Here is a 15347-nt window from a genome sequence, read left to right as displayed (position 1 = left end):
TTCTGATTTCCATATGGCTCTGTCCTCTGATGGCCCACAATGATATTGCTCCTAAGCGACTGGAGATGTAGCACCTCTTGTTCACGTATTAAATTATCTGGACATTGGAGGCCATTCTATCACACTGTTGTGATGGTGCTTTCGTCAAAATCATGTGAAATGATAATCCACTCCCAAATGTGGCTCAAAATATCCTCTCTTGGTTTAGTTCCAAAACGATGATAGCAAATCTTAAATTCTCCTGCATGTGTCCTTCATTTCAAAGGTGTTTCCTTTTTTTTGTCAGGTGACAGGGATGTGGATAAATGGAAGTTGAAAATCAGACTCTGGCCTCTCATTTTGTCATTCTTGGGTTTGATAATGTTCCTGAGCTTCGTCTTATTTTCTTCTTCCTTTTTCTGGGAATCTATCTTTTTGCACTCACTGGGAACTTGCTCATTTCCATGGTCATATGCTTTGACTCATGCCTTCACACCCCCATGTACTTCTTCCTCACCAATCTATCCATGCTCGATATCTGCTACACAACAGTGAGTGCCCCCAAGCTGTTGAGCATCTTGTTGACTGGTGATAAGGCCATCTCGTTCCGCGGCTGCATGACACAGCTCTACTTTTTCATGTCTTTCGGAAGCACGGAGTACCTGCTCCTGACCATCATGGCCTACGATCGCTACGTCGCAATCTGCAAACCCTTGCAGTACACTGTCGTCATGAGCAAGAAGCTCTGCATCAACCTTGCTCTCTGCGCATGGACCATCGGCTTCCTGGAGGCAGCCCCAACCACATCCCTCATCTCCAGGCTCCACTTCTGTGCCTCCAAGAGAATCAACCACATCTTCTGTGACGTCACCCCACTTCTAACCCTTTCCTGCAGCAACACTCGCGTCACTGAGATTGTGATATTTCTCGAAGGCATCTTGGTTGGGTTCACCTGTCTTCTGTTAATTCTGGTATCGTATGTGTACATAATTTCTAGCATACTGAGGATCAGCTCACAGACTGGGAGAAGCAAGGCGTACTCCACCTGCGGTGCGCATCTCACTGCTGTCATCCTCTACTATGGGATCATCTTCTTCCTGTACATGCGGCCAACGTCCTCCTATTCTCTAGATGAAGGCAAGATACTCTCCGTTATTTACGTGGCGGTGATTCCCATGTTTAATCCCATCATTTATTCTCTGCGGAACAAAGATGTAAAGAAAGCACTGCAAAAGGTCCACAAAGAATTGTGCTTAAGATAATGCACTATGTATCTCGTGGGGCGGTGATGCCACGGCTTTGATCTCCTGAGAAAACAACTGGTGGTGGTGGGCAATATTGGTCAACTTCTAGAGCAATGGAATCTCATGAACTTGGTATTAAAACATATGCAAAGGAATCTGTCCGCGACACAAGATCACTGTCTCTTGAACTATCCATGAAGTTGACTTGACACAACAGAAAAATTGCTTTTTTAGGTTTCTTCATTGCATGCTTGCTCTCTAACCCCTGATCCTGTCTTAGAGTACCTAGGAATGTGTTCTGATTCTTACGGTCACTTAATAATGCACAACGTGTATCTAATTTTAATTTTAATTTAAAAGTCTGTGACTTTGTGGTCCTTATCACGGCCATTCGCTCTACTCCATGGGCCAAGCTTTAGACTTTGCCTTCATTTGAAATGCGTAATAATTGTCCCATCGTGCAAGATGTCTACAGCTCCTGAGATGCGTGTCAAATACCTGAAATGCAAAGATTGTTTGATAATGCTGGGCTTAGCCCATGTCTAAAACCAGGATTGTTTCATCTTCTTTAAGGGTACATGAGCCCATCAGCCCACATGTCAAGTCACCTGTTGCATGGTTTGGCTTCTATAAATTGCTCCAGCTTGGGTGCCTTTTCTGCATATGTTATGTGTAGTTTTCTTTACTGTATTGATCAGCAATACCGCAGCTTTTATAAGAAGAAAAAGAAAGCGGGTAGAAAAGAGATTTGAACCCCCACTTAGCAACACCTTTGAAATAGGATGGAAACATCAAAAAGCCTTTATTTAGGCATTTGACATATTTGTACTTGTTTTTTTGGTAGTGGGATAGTGCAATAAGAAGTTGAGAAGTCGTGTCCTGTGGCAGTGTCTCCAGTCCACCTTTGCACTTCAGGATTTGGAATGCCGAACCTCGGAGATGTCATGTTTCAAATATTTAATCCACAAAATCCCATTAGTTTGAAGTAGGCCGGTAGATACCATGTTTTTCCATCTGGCAGGTGCAAATCTGGATCAGCTTAATTTAGAGTAAAAATATAAATTTTCCAAAAAAGCATCCAATTGTACAAACAGCCCAATGAAAAAAGAATCAGCATTATAGAAAAGAAAAAAAGGAATGCGAAAACATACATTTCACAGAAACCTTAGTTTCCTGTCATATTAATGAGATCTTTTTTTATTTGTTGCTAATTCGAAAAACATTCAAATTAGTCTCAAGAACATAAACTGCTAAAAACATTAGTGCAGATCTTTCCTTTGCACAGGGATCAGTAATCTCCTGCATAACGTTTGTCAGGATCACTAGACTCCTCATAGACATGTCAGGAATCTTTCCTCGCCGATCTTACGTTCATTGGATCCTTTTCCCATGCAACCTGGGATTTAAGGGGCGAATTGGAGCAAATCGATGACATCACCATTTCACATTCTTCACTAATGGCATCATATCATTCCAGACAACCGACTTAAGACCACCTGGAGGCAATGTTATCAAGATAAGATACCAACCAGGTAGAGAGACCCAGTTTGTCTAACTCCTTCATGACACAATTTAACCTCGTGACTTGGTGACCGTATTCACTCTTTAAAAGATTCAATACATCCCTGAGTACGGATTAGTCTATATCGAGCACCACATGAACCAGGGTTTGAGCTTCATATAATCAGAGACAGCAGAATGCCCTCTCTGCAGTGTACAGTAAAGGTGGGCGAGGGCAAGAGGAAGCAAACGAACCCTAGTAGAAGAGCAATTTCAGCCACGAATATTTCATAATCATTCCCATAACCCTGTATGCTGCCAATTCTACCTCTCCTGCACACGAGTCTCCAACATGGCGTTAACTGGATAAATACCTGTGTTTTTTGCAAACCGAAAGATAGAAATATTTGCTTGTTTCATATTGATCATTAGTTTTTCAACGTTCCCTAGCCAACGGGCTGGAAAGCATAACGCCCAGGTGATCTTATGATTTCACCAATTCAAGCATCTAATTATTGCAATATAACAATTGGGGTAACACCTGACCATCTCCCAAATCCATGACCTTCGGTTCCCGAAGCTGACCAACAGTTGACTCTTGTCCATGAACTCATAATACCTACAAATCAAAGCCTGCAGTGCTTGTGGTGAGAGGCCAATAAGCAGTGCATCATCGGCAAATAAGAGAAGGGAAAGCTTGCTTCTGGCAATAACAGGGACATCTGCAAAATTACTCAGATGGACTGAAATCATTGACACGAAGACTCAAAGGCAGTGGTGCAGGGACTCACCTTTGGAGTACCCCTCTATTGGATGAGAATAACTGAGATATTTCATCAGCATGTCCAAATCTAATGAATATGTTCTGATCATCTCCGTTAGGATATTGAGCAAGGGTTGCAGAGAAACTTTCTGAGTTGAATGGGACCAAAGCAAATCTGTATCAATGCAGTCAATCTCACTGGGCGGGGCCATGAAGGAGAGAAATCCATACGAACATGCCCCTGAGAGATGGAAACAAGAAAGTAGCCAGTAAGTCAGTAGTGCTTCCTCTCTGACCGACCTTCCTAAGTTCAACTGTGCCATTTTCTCTCCACCATCGCACTCTCATCGTGGTGTCCTTCAGGACTCTTTCCTATCATGCTGGCTTTTCAACATCTACCTGGTCCCTCTTGCCCATTTAATCTCCACCTTCTCTTCTAACTTCCAGTGTTATGCCAATGACACGTAGCTTCCCTTCAAGCTTCCCTCCTCTGCCTCCTCTTCCTCTCTCATTCCCGACTGCCTGTCTGCTATTCAGGCATGGGGCACTGCTAACGATTTCTGCCTTAATGCCTGTAAGACAGAGATCCTTCTCATTGGGACCCCTGCTCCCTCTTTGCCTCCCACACTCTGGCTGCACTCCATGGGCTCCCTCCATTCATCCTCCTTTGAGGCAGAAAACCTGTTGTGTAATCTTTGACTCCTCTCTCTCCTTCTCTCCTCACATCACGGACCTTGCCAAGAAGGCCCACTTTCAGCTGCACCTCCTCAGAGGCATTCTCCCTTTCCTCACCTTCCCTCAGAAACTCAATGTCTCCAGAGCTCTGGTCCTCTCACAGCTGGACTAATGCAAGAGCTGCTTCCTCAATTTGCCTAACTCCTCCCTTCGCCCCCTTCAACTAATCCAGAATAGGACTGCGAGATTTATCCTTGGCCTCAAGCCCAGGGACCGCATCTCTCCAGCCCTAAAATCTCTCCACTGGCTCCTGTTTGCTACAAGGATCAATTTCAAGACCTTCTGCATCATAATCAAGTTTTTCTGGGGTCTGGGACCCCGCTATATCCAACTCTCTCTCCCTAAATATCTCCCTGCTAGAGCCCATCGGTCATCTAGCTCTAACTCTCTGCAGATCAGAAGATTTTCCAAGCAGAGATTTGGGGGTAGATCTCTCTCCTCCGCAGGTGCCCCCCTTTGGAATTGCCTCCCAGCCCCCTTCAGACTTGAGCCATATCTCTTTAAGTTCCGGAAGCTTCTCAAGATATTCTTTTTCTCTTCTTCCTTCCCTCTTCCCTTCCCTTTCTAGTGTCCACGTCTACCCTTGACTGGCTGCCTGGTTCCTCCAGAATCTTATAGGGCACCAGGCCCCCCTACTCCGGGTCCCTCCCCTGCACCAGTCTGGCTGGCTTGCACCCTTGTAGCCTTTCCAGGCCCTTACCACACACTTAGCTCATGGACCTTCCTCCCCCCGCACTCTCTCCTTTCCCCGACTCTGTCCACCGGGCCTCCCTTGGCACCCGCTTTCCCACAGGCCCTTCCCCCTGACCAGCACTCCCCGTTTACCCTCCTGCACTTCTTGTTACTGCAATTGCACAATCCGACTATCACATGGCTTAGTAGGATCGCTTCTTGTTTTGTCCACCGGGTTCACCCTGCCTCTTGTCTTGCTGCCGCTTTAAACACATTGTGTATAGGCACATTATAAATACCCATTTATTATTATTATTATTATTATTATTATTATTATTATTATTATTATTATTATTATTATTATTATGAATAATGCTACTCCTTCCTCACCTCCCCCTTCATGGGCAATCCTACCTGCTTTACCACATAGAGGTCTTCCATTCCAGGCCCATAGTCCTTGCTGAGCTCGGGGGCATTTCCAACACAGGCCCAAAAGCAGGAAAAAAGTAATCCACAGAAGTCAGAAAGCAGTGCCGAGGTTCAGTAAGTGATGGGTGCAGGCGCCACTAAGGGAGTGTTGGAACATTCCAGTGCAAAGGGAAGAAGTATTGTGTTTGCTTTACTGGGGCGTGGTCCTAGCTGTAGCTGGGAAAGCGCACGTGCCACATCATGGCCGTCTGAGCATGGAGACTTCACAAATGGAACTGTGGGGATTCTCCTATGAGGATTCGAGGGTGTGGTTCAGCGGAAGGGGCCGTGACATATTTACCCAAAGTTTGATGCAGTGAAATTGGCAGAGCTGGACAGACGGCGAGTGCTTATAGTCGGTTATACCTTTGTGCACGATCTGCACAGGTATGCCGTGGAAAGAGGCTGTGATACTGATTTTCAGTTGGAAGGAGTGCAGGCTTTTTGGGGACACAGTTTATGAGTGGGGTTTTGGGTGCATGGATTTCCTTTGTAAATGCGTGGCCTTTGTTGGTACTGTAGATGTGGTGGTCGTGCATTTTGGAGGACTATATTTGGGGCACATGTCATGCTCATGTTTGCTCACTAACTTAAAAAAAGTTGATGACAGCTGTGATGCAGCTATTTCCTACTGTAAAGGTGATTTTATCATCCATGACACCAAGAGGACATTGGGAGCATGTCGGTGTAATTTGTCCACAGCCAGAGGTTGGGAGAGGTTGGATGAACAGAAGCATGTGCGACTTTATGTGCAGTGCTGGGATGTTCTGCACCAACTATGAAAGCATTAATAACCAGCAAGATTTCCAGTGGTTCCAAGGAAATGGCATTTTTTTTACTTCTCCTGGCAATGCTGTTGTGTTTGCCACTCTGTATGAAGCTTTGCAGACAATCCTGTAACAATGTAAGATAACCGTTCATCTCCAGTCGAGAAAAATGTCAGGCGGAGAAGCAAACAGACAGTGATCAATAGCTAGAAAAACAAGAAAAACAAAATGCACGCTCATAAAAAACACACGACAAAAAACAAAAATATATATATAAGTGTTTTAGAGACAATCCTAAAGACACAATCTCCACCCCTGTCTTACATTCCCCTCCCAACGCCGCCTAAACCCCCTCCCCCTCCAGTTTCTAGCATGGTAATGCCGTGGATTCCGCAGGACTTTGAGGATTAGACGTGGCAGAGCCGGCTGTTTTTATAGCATTGCCATTGTGGAGGCTAAGCCATTGGGTAATGTGGTTGCTGGTTGTGGTGTGTACACAAACACTGTGACAGAAGGTCTGTTTGTACAGATGAATGTAGGAGGCTATGGTGAAAGTGTACAAGGTAACGGGCTTGCATCCTGTTTGTATGCATGCACTGCACGCACTTGCTTAACGTTGCTAATATACATTCCCTGCTGCTTTTGTGGGATCCCTTTTCTGACATTTGTAGTGCATGCAATACAATGGGAAGACCATATTGTGAAGTGTACAAGTACGTGGCAGGCATTGTGTTGTTATGAGTGCAGTGTGTGCATCATATGATATGATGTGCTATGGTATTTTGTGCCATTTGTATCGCGCCACCACACAAGTGTGTGAAGGCGCTGAGGAAAGGGAGGCAGAACGGTGGCCTCACAGAGACATTGATTCCTCTAGGCCAGCTGACATTGAGAGTGCGCAACTGAATGGGAAGGGGGAGGGCAAAGTGCAGTACATGGGAAAAATACAAAATAGAAATACATTCAACTACGCCCGGTGCTGGCAAGTACAAGGCTAAGTGGAAACATCAAATGGTGGCTGGACAGTTAGGGTTCTAGAAAACAGTCCCCAAGTGCGGTGCTTGGCAGAAAGACAGTGCAGGGGAGGAACTGTAGGGAGGGAGGTGGCCTGGGGCACAGATTATAGGGTAGGTAGGAAACCAGTGCAGAATACATTTTAGCTAGGAAGTGAGCAGGGGAAAAAGAAGAAGCACATGTAAAGGTTTTCGGGTGCTTTCAGAGCCTACAATGCTTCTCCTCAAGGGCCAGGGAGACAGACACCATGTTGCACAGGGAGGCCCCAGCAGAAGAAACCCATCTACCACCATCTGGTTGCATGTAGAAACAACTGATCTGGAGGGAGTAGGAGGCGGATGAGGGAAGAGTTTGAGCAAACAGATATTTAGGAAGTGAGAGTGCAAGGTATTGAGGTCCCAGGAACTAGAAGGCCTTCTGCATAATGCACAGGGCTTTTGTTTTATTGTCCGCAGCCACTGGGAGCTATTGCAGCCATTTTAGTCAAGCAGAGATGCGATTCCTGTTTCGCTAATATGGTGTATGACATGGGTAAATGAAAACATTGCAAGCACATACCAACAAATTGCCACTTCATGGTAGGAGATGGGAGGAACATCAGTATGCGTTTTAACCACGTAGTGGACGCTTAGAGGCAGATATCATGCGTAGAGGCACTTATAACAGAGTTCTGTCCATACTGCCAAAAAAGTGTGCATACCTTTGTTTTGTGGTGATGGGTGCCGTCACTCAAGCAGCCTTCTAATCTACACCTCACTCCTACTGCACAGTCAAGCAAACACTCACTCAATTACATCCTCCCAATCAGGTACCACTCCCTCTCACTACCAACACTTCAACGGCAGCAGTCTGCTCCACTGTCATTTCTCCGCCTGATCTCTTGGTCCGTCTAACCTCACCCAAACACCCCTTCCTTTTCTTTCCTTTTCCTCCCCCTTCCATTGGTTGCACAGCTAATATGACTCTTTGTACCAATCTGTGCTCCTTCCCCTACCCCATGGTTGGGTTGGGAAACTGCAGTTCCATTCTGCAGAAAGAAGTGACTTTGGTTTGCAGCATGGACTTCTGGGACTGGTAGTCAAGCAATGAACCACAGAGAATGATTGCTTGAATAGGGTTTGTTAGGCATTGGGTAATGGACAATGGTACCACATTCAACAAGTGTAGCATATGTGGGGGGTTCGGGAAGCAGGGACTGGGGCCCTCCCAACTCCTTCACTCCACTGCTGGGGCATGACTGGCTGGTGAAAGCCCAGGTAGACCTACTGCCCAGGTTGAGAAGAGTCTGTGATCTGTGGCGCAGCCCCGTGACAGGACGCGCACGCGGCGGCATGACGTTGCACGCCGCCGCATGCTGTATAAATAAATGGGGCGTTCCCGGCCACGGCAGAGCGACCGGGAAGCCCTAACTGTAAGGACGTGTGCTGTGTGGTGCTTACAGGGTGGGGGCTTACGGGCATCGCGCAGGGGTGCTGTACCCACCCCCAACAGTGGCGATGAGTGGAGGCTGATGCCCGAGCCCGGCGGTGAAATTATGCATAATTTTTCTTCCTGAAACGGATCGAACAAACGCTTCTTTTCATGCTGTGGCCGTGCATCACTCACGCGGCTGGGACCATTTTGTCAACGAGGCAAGCTTCACTGAGCTCCGGTTTAGGCGGTGAGTGGCATCCAGGCCTAATTTTTGGATACACTGCTAGCAGGCAGTCATACCTGCATGCCCATGCCCGAATTTTGTATTTTTTTCAACATTTGGGCTTCCTAAGTCGAGTGTAAGTTAGGAGAGGGGCTATAATGGCTGGGCCTGCTTAATTATGCAGAATTATTGCTGTTCCGCCCCACCCATCTCGGATGCCGGATTTTTAATAACATTGCCGTATTTCTACAATTTCACATTAATACAAATACTAAAATGACTGTGTCAGCTGCTTATTATATCGTTGACAAGAAAAAGAATTGAAAAAATCCATGGCGGGAGTCAATGTTGATTTGCATGAAAGGGGCGAGCGTCTGCTGACGCTTCATGGCGACACATGTCTGTGTGAAAAGGTTTAGAGGGGGCCACAGGCATCAGCAGCAGCTGTGTCTGCTGGGGTTTAAGCCCCCACAGCAGACCACCTTACTGTTCTGTTAATTTGTATTTAATAGAATACGGCCTTATAAAGACGTTGTATACATTACATAACAGCCACACTTAGAAGAGAACAGAACAAGACATCACGACAATAAAAACAAAGACGAGGAAGAGCGAGAAGTACTCTCCACCTAAGTACTTCCGGTTCGCCAACACTATCGGTACATGGGTCATCTGTTAGAGTTGTGATTTAATGAGTAGCCATGATCCAGTGTAATGGGAAGGAAGAGCAATGTGGTTGCCCGCCAGATATTCCACCCACAACCAATCATCTTCTAGAAGAAGTTCCGGAAGTGAATAACTCTTTGGTATTTAATGCCACAAAAGCACCCCAAGAAGGCAGTATGTGCCTTGGCACTTCTCCAGTACCGGTCATACACAGCTTGCGGGTGCAGCGGAGCCTGTCTATAGAGGTACGACCCCCTAGGGTGAGCTTGACCTTCATATCTTCTCTACGAAGCAAAGGGGACTGTTTAGGATAGTCAGGCTGGTGGTCGGCAGCACTTCAGGAGTTAATGTCATCATGGCCTATAGCCGGCCTCGCAGCTGAGCTGAGTCATTTCCGCTCCCTGGCCAAATATTACATGGATTTCTTGATAGGTTTTCTGAACTCACATTGCGCCGCATCAGGGCATCATTTGGGATTTTGCAGCATATGGGTATCTGTAATTGTCTTTTTATCTTGCAGGTTTCTTCAACTATGGAAGCCTTGAAAGAATTCTTACCAGCGTTGAATGTTACTTGTGATAGCGTGGCACAGTGAAGCCAGCACGCTGCACTGCACAAGATGTCATGCCGCGGATGTGTTGGAGTACCACAACCCCAGTTCTGTTTAATTGGGCAGTCCCTTTAAGTTGCTGGCCTATGGTAACTCCCAAATAGTTATAATAGGTAACGCTCTCAGCCCACTGGCCAGCCGCACTCCAGGTGAAGCTAGGCTTCTGTTTATCATTTCCGGGAGAAAAGACATTGTGGCTCATTATATGTCTGGTATAATCCCGCCGTTAAATCCGGCGGGATACCACCAAACCGCGTTACCGTTACCGGCACCCCGTCTGCCGGAATTACTGGCAGACTACAGGTGGAGTAAGGGTAAATACATCCCTTTTCCATCGAGACCCGTTGGACTCCATGGGGGGATTGCCGGTATGGTGCCTCTGGGCTGGAGGTATATCAGGCCACCACACTGGCAAACTTGTAATGAGGCCCATTACCTTGGTTTTTGTGAAGTTAGTCACAGCATCCATGGTTTTGGCAGACTCTGATACATGATTTGGCAAAACCTGTAATTTCCTGGGAGTAAGATCTTATAATGCAAGGTTTCCAGTGTAGCCAAGCCAAGAGATTTCAGTGGAGCCAAGTTTGGGAGGGTGTGCATCGGTTGAGGCCACATGTATGGTAAGGTCAGCCATACAGAGATCTTAACTGCTAGGCTATTATGCAAGTCTATGCAAAAACGACGAGCATGCTCGTCTGTGGCACTTAAGGGGTTAAACAATAGGGGGCCAGGATGGAGCCATGTTTCAACCCCCCTGTAGGTAGGCAGGGCATCGGACAGTGCACCCTCTAGAACTAATCTTACATTAGCTCTGGGGTTCTGATGGAGGGTAATGGGCATCTTCAGAAGGTCTAAGGGAGGCACTATTTGTTTCATTTATCCCAGAGTGTATTTCTATTGATGGTGTTAAGGACCACACAGAAATCATGATGCTGTCAAGTGGAGAGTAGAAGTTAAGCCTGTTTGATTGAAAAGCAAGATTTAATTCTGCGACCCACTTGTTTAGGTCACAGAGCACTACCCTGGTGAAAATCTTTGACGGTGCATCTAACATCGCGAGAGACGTTAACTCTTCGGTTCGTTCTAAAGACCCTTTTAATATTTACGGGGACAACAATACTCTCCACCAAGTCTTAATAAATATCCAGTGTGACTGATAGCACATGGGCTCTTGTTCAAAAGAGCATTACAGATGCCATCAGCTCCCGGGCCTCTTGGATTCTTGCTATTTTTAAGAAAATTAGCAATATCACCAGCGTTGTGTCTAAGCATCCATCTATCTCCACCTAGCACCACCATAGGTGGTACTGTAGGAGTTGTGACAAATCTGGACAATTCGTCCCTTCCCTCCAAAGGTGAGCCACTACCCTTTGAGACTAGGGAGGTGAGTCCACAAAGCAGGACCCTCCCAGGGGTCTGGGCAAGTGGGACCTCACTGGGAGAGACACCTCTCTTGGGGACAAGCACTCCAATTCCAATTCCACGATGGAACCCCCCATTCAAACCCCTGTATACAGATGTTGGAAAGACTTTGACTTCTCTAGCAGAGACTATAATCAACAACGATCCTTCTTTGTTTCTATTGCCTTCAAGTAATTCTGAACACCGCCTCAATACCATGGTCAAGGAAAACGGACACAATTCTTGTTACAATGACGTGTATAAAGAGAGTGCGAATTGTGAATGGAGGAGAGGCGAATACCACAGAGGGAGGAGAACAACCACTACGCAGAGGCAAGACTCTGTAGAAACGCTGCCTTGAAGGGGCAGAGCCACCCTGAGCTGCAGTGTCGGCAGTGGCATGTGCAGAGAGAGACCAGTTAGTTGGAGGCTGGATTGTGGGGGCCTTGGCCGAGCAAGAGGCTCCAGTCAGGGAACAAGAGTCGATGGAAAGACAACTGTCTTTTTGAGTGTTGCGACCGCTGACAGCCAGTGGTTGGCTGGGGGCACTGCAGCAGATGGCAAGACCAGAGATTTGAGAGGTGCCGGGATTGCCAAGCTCTGCACAACAGGCTCCTATTCTGCAGAAAACAGCATTCTTCAAAACACAGCCACTGACGATTTGGAAATGCCAGGAAGTCCTTGAACGGTTTGTTTCAATGAGTACAGAAACCAACCCACGTACGGAAAACTGAGGGAAACAGTTACGAACATTGCATGTCACGGATGGAAGAGCCAACAAGAGTATGAGAATTTAAGAGAGTTTACGGGTCACATGGCCCTACGAAAACAAAGTGAACAAGTTATGAACCTTCCATGTCACGGCTGGAAGAGCTGCCAAGAGTGTGAGAATTTGAGAGACTTTATCGGGTACAAGGCCCCAGGAAAACAGATTGAACGAAATTAAACATTGTATGCCAAGGTTGAAAGAGCCAATCAGGCTAGTGAATATTGCATTTGTAAGATAAAGACACCCAAGAGAGAACCACAGGAGTGTGGGAAATCCAAAAACCCGAAGGTGGGAGACTGAGAGTTATCGTGCCAAGACATCCTGAAGGCATGTGTACACCTGAAAATAAAGCCTGAGAAGCTTAGAGAGGCATCAGCTTCACCTCACTGATGATCCCCAACAAGGGTGAAACACGTGTATGGGGTTGCTGGTGGTACTCTCGTTCAGGTTGGAATTGCCATTGCATTTCGGTGCTGGACTGCCCCTGGGCAGGACAAAGACTGATATGCAAATGGATATTTCCCATCTGTGAAAGGCACAGTGAGAAAAAGCAGTGGCTGTGAACTCTCAAGTGGTGCCTCTGACTGCTGGGGGTGGGGTTGCTGGGGGACATGAGTGGGGGCCTGCTGGCAGGTACCCCTGACTGCTAGGGGTGGGGGTGCTGGTAGACATGAGTGGGGGCCTGCTGGCAGGTGCCCCTGACTGCTGGGGGTGGGGGTGCTGGGAGACATGAGTGGGACATGAGTGGGGGCCTGCTGGCAGGTGCCCCTGACTGCTGTGGTGTGGGGGTGCTGGGGACATGTGTGGGACATGAGTGGGGGCCTTCTGGCAGGTGCCCCTCACTGCTGGGGGGTGGGGGTGCTGGGGGACATGAGTGGGGGCCTGCTGGCAGGTGCCCCTCACTGCTGGGGGGTCGGGGTACTGGGGGACATGAGTGGGACATGAGTGTGGGCCTGCTGGCAGGTGCTCCTGACTGCTGGGGGGTGGGGGTGCTGGGGGACATGTGTGGGACATGTGTGGGGGCCTGCTGGCAGGTGCCCCTCACTGTTGGGGGGTGGGGGTGCTGGGGGCATGAGTAGGACATGAGTGGGGGCCTGCTGGCAGGTGCCCCTCACTGATGGGGGGCGGGGGTGCTGGGGGACATGAGTGGGGCCTGCTGGCAGGTGCCCCTGACTGCTGGGGGGTGGGGGTGCTGGGGGACATGAGTGGGGGCCTGCTGGCAGGTGCCCCTGACTGCTGGGTGGTGGGGTGCTGGGGGACATGAGTGGGGGCCTGCTGGCAGGTGCCCCTCACTGCTGGAGGGGTGGGGGTGCTGGGGGACATGAGTGGGGGCCTGCTGGCAGGTGCCGCTGACTGCTGGGGGGTGGGGGTTCTGGGGGACATGAGTGGGGGCCTGCTGGCAGGTGCCCCTGACTGCTGGGGGGTGGGGGTGTTAATGGGACATGAGTGGGGTCCTTCTGGCAGGTGCCCCTCACTGCTGGGGGACATGAGTGGGGGCCTGCTGGAAGGTGCCCCTCACTGCTGGGGGCTGGGGGACATGTTTGGGACATGAGTGGGGGCCTGCTGGCAGGTGCCCCTCACTGCTGGGGGGTGGGGGTGCTGGGGGACATAAGTGGGACATGAGTGGGGGCCTGCTGGCAGGTGCCCCTGACTGCTGGGGGTTGGGGGTGCTGGGGGACATGAGTGGAGGCCGGCTGGCAGGTGCCCCTCACTGCCGGGGGGTGGGGGTGCTGGGGGACATGAGTTGGTGATCATTAGTGCAAGGTGGCATGTGGCTTGGCTGGGGGGCATTCCCATGGTGGATGGGCTGCCTGCAGGACATGACCAGGGGTGCAGGGTAGTCCCCTGTGGTGTGGGCTGCCTGCAGGGGCAATGGAGGGTGTAGAGGGAACACCCGGGAGGACCCACACTGCCAATTCACGTGTAGGACCCCCCGCGCACCCCCAAAATTCACATACCCCACTCTGACAGCGAAATCGCGTGTGAAACTTCCCGCGAAGCCCAGTTATTCACGTACCCCACTCGCATACGGCCTATTGCGTGTGAAACTTCCTGCGCACCCCAGGAATACACGTACCCCACTCGCACAGGGCATTTCGCGTGTGAAACTTCCCGCGAACCCCAGTTATACACGTACCCTTCTTGCACATGGCCAATCGCGTGTGAAACTTCCTGCGTACCCCAGGAATACACGTACCCCACTCGCACAGGGCCTATCGCGTGGGAAACTTCCCGCGCATCCCAGGAATACACGTACCCCACTCGCACAGGGCATTTCGCGTGTGAAACTTCCCGCGCACCTCTGAAATACACGTTCCCCTCTCCAATCGCGTGTGAAACTTCCCGCGCACCCCAGGAATACACGTACCTCACTCGCACTGGGCCTATCGCGTGTGAAACTTCCCACGCACCCCAGGAATACACGTACCCCACTTGCACAGGGCATTTCACATGTGAAACTTCCCGCGCACCCCCGAAATACACGTTGCCCGCTCCAATCGCGTGTGAAACTTCCCGCGCACCCCAGGAATGCACGTACCCCACTTGCACAGGGCCTATCATTTGTGAAACTTCCCGTGCACCCCAGGATTACACGTACCCCACTCGCACAGGGCATTTCACATGTGAAACTTCCCGCGAACCCCTGTTATACACGTACCCCGCTCCAATTGCGTGTGACACTCCCCGTGCAGCGGGGTACGTGTATTCGGAGGGGTGCGCGGGGAGTTTTACAGGCGTTTTTGTGGTTGGGGCCTGTGTGCCATGTACGGGATTTGTGCGCTGTGCATGGCACACAGGGAGGGGTTGGGGCGTAACTGGCGCTGCTGCAGGGTCGCTGCGCCACTCTGCGCCACGGCTGGTTTTGGAAGCTAAAATCCATGAATATGCTGTGCGCGGAAATGGATTTTAGCGCACGCAGCTGGCGCAGGAATTCGCCACTTGTGCGCTGAATTCTATGAATTACCCCCAAAGTTGTCCTTCGAGTTAAACCATCTTTTCTGCCAAAAATAGTTTCCGACTTTCATCTGTCACAGAAAATAATTCTACCTGCATTCTACCCTCCTCCTCACAAAAGTAAGGAAGAGGAAAGACTACATAGGCTAAATCCCAGACGGGCTCTAA

General features: G+C 49.1%; 1 protein-coding gene across 1 annotated transcript; it reads left to right on the top strand.

Moving 5' to 3' along the window:
- The first annotated feature begins 305 nt into the window (after window positions 1-305).
- Window positions 306-1241, top strand: LOC138579672 (olfactory receptor 5A2-like). The gene has a single exon (XM_069649912.1). The coding sequence runs from the start codon at window positions 306-308 to the stop codon at window positions 1239-1241; it is 936 nt and encodes a 311-aa protein (XP_069506013.1).
- The last annotated feature ends 14106 nt before the right edge of the window (window positions 1242-15347 follow it).

This window comes from Ambystoma mexicanum, chromosome 3p (assembly GCF_040938575.1).
Source record: "Ambystoma mexicanum isolate Mex_15411 chromosome 3p, UKY_AmexF1_1, whole genome shotgun sequence".
NCBI classification, from domain to species: domain Eukaryota; kingdom Metazoa; phylum Chordata; class Amphibia; order Caudata; family Ambystomatidae; genus Ambystoma; species Ambystoma mexicanum.
Note: the sequence above shows the minus strand (reverse complement) of the source record. Positions and strands in the feature narration are given on the sequence as shown.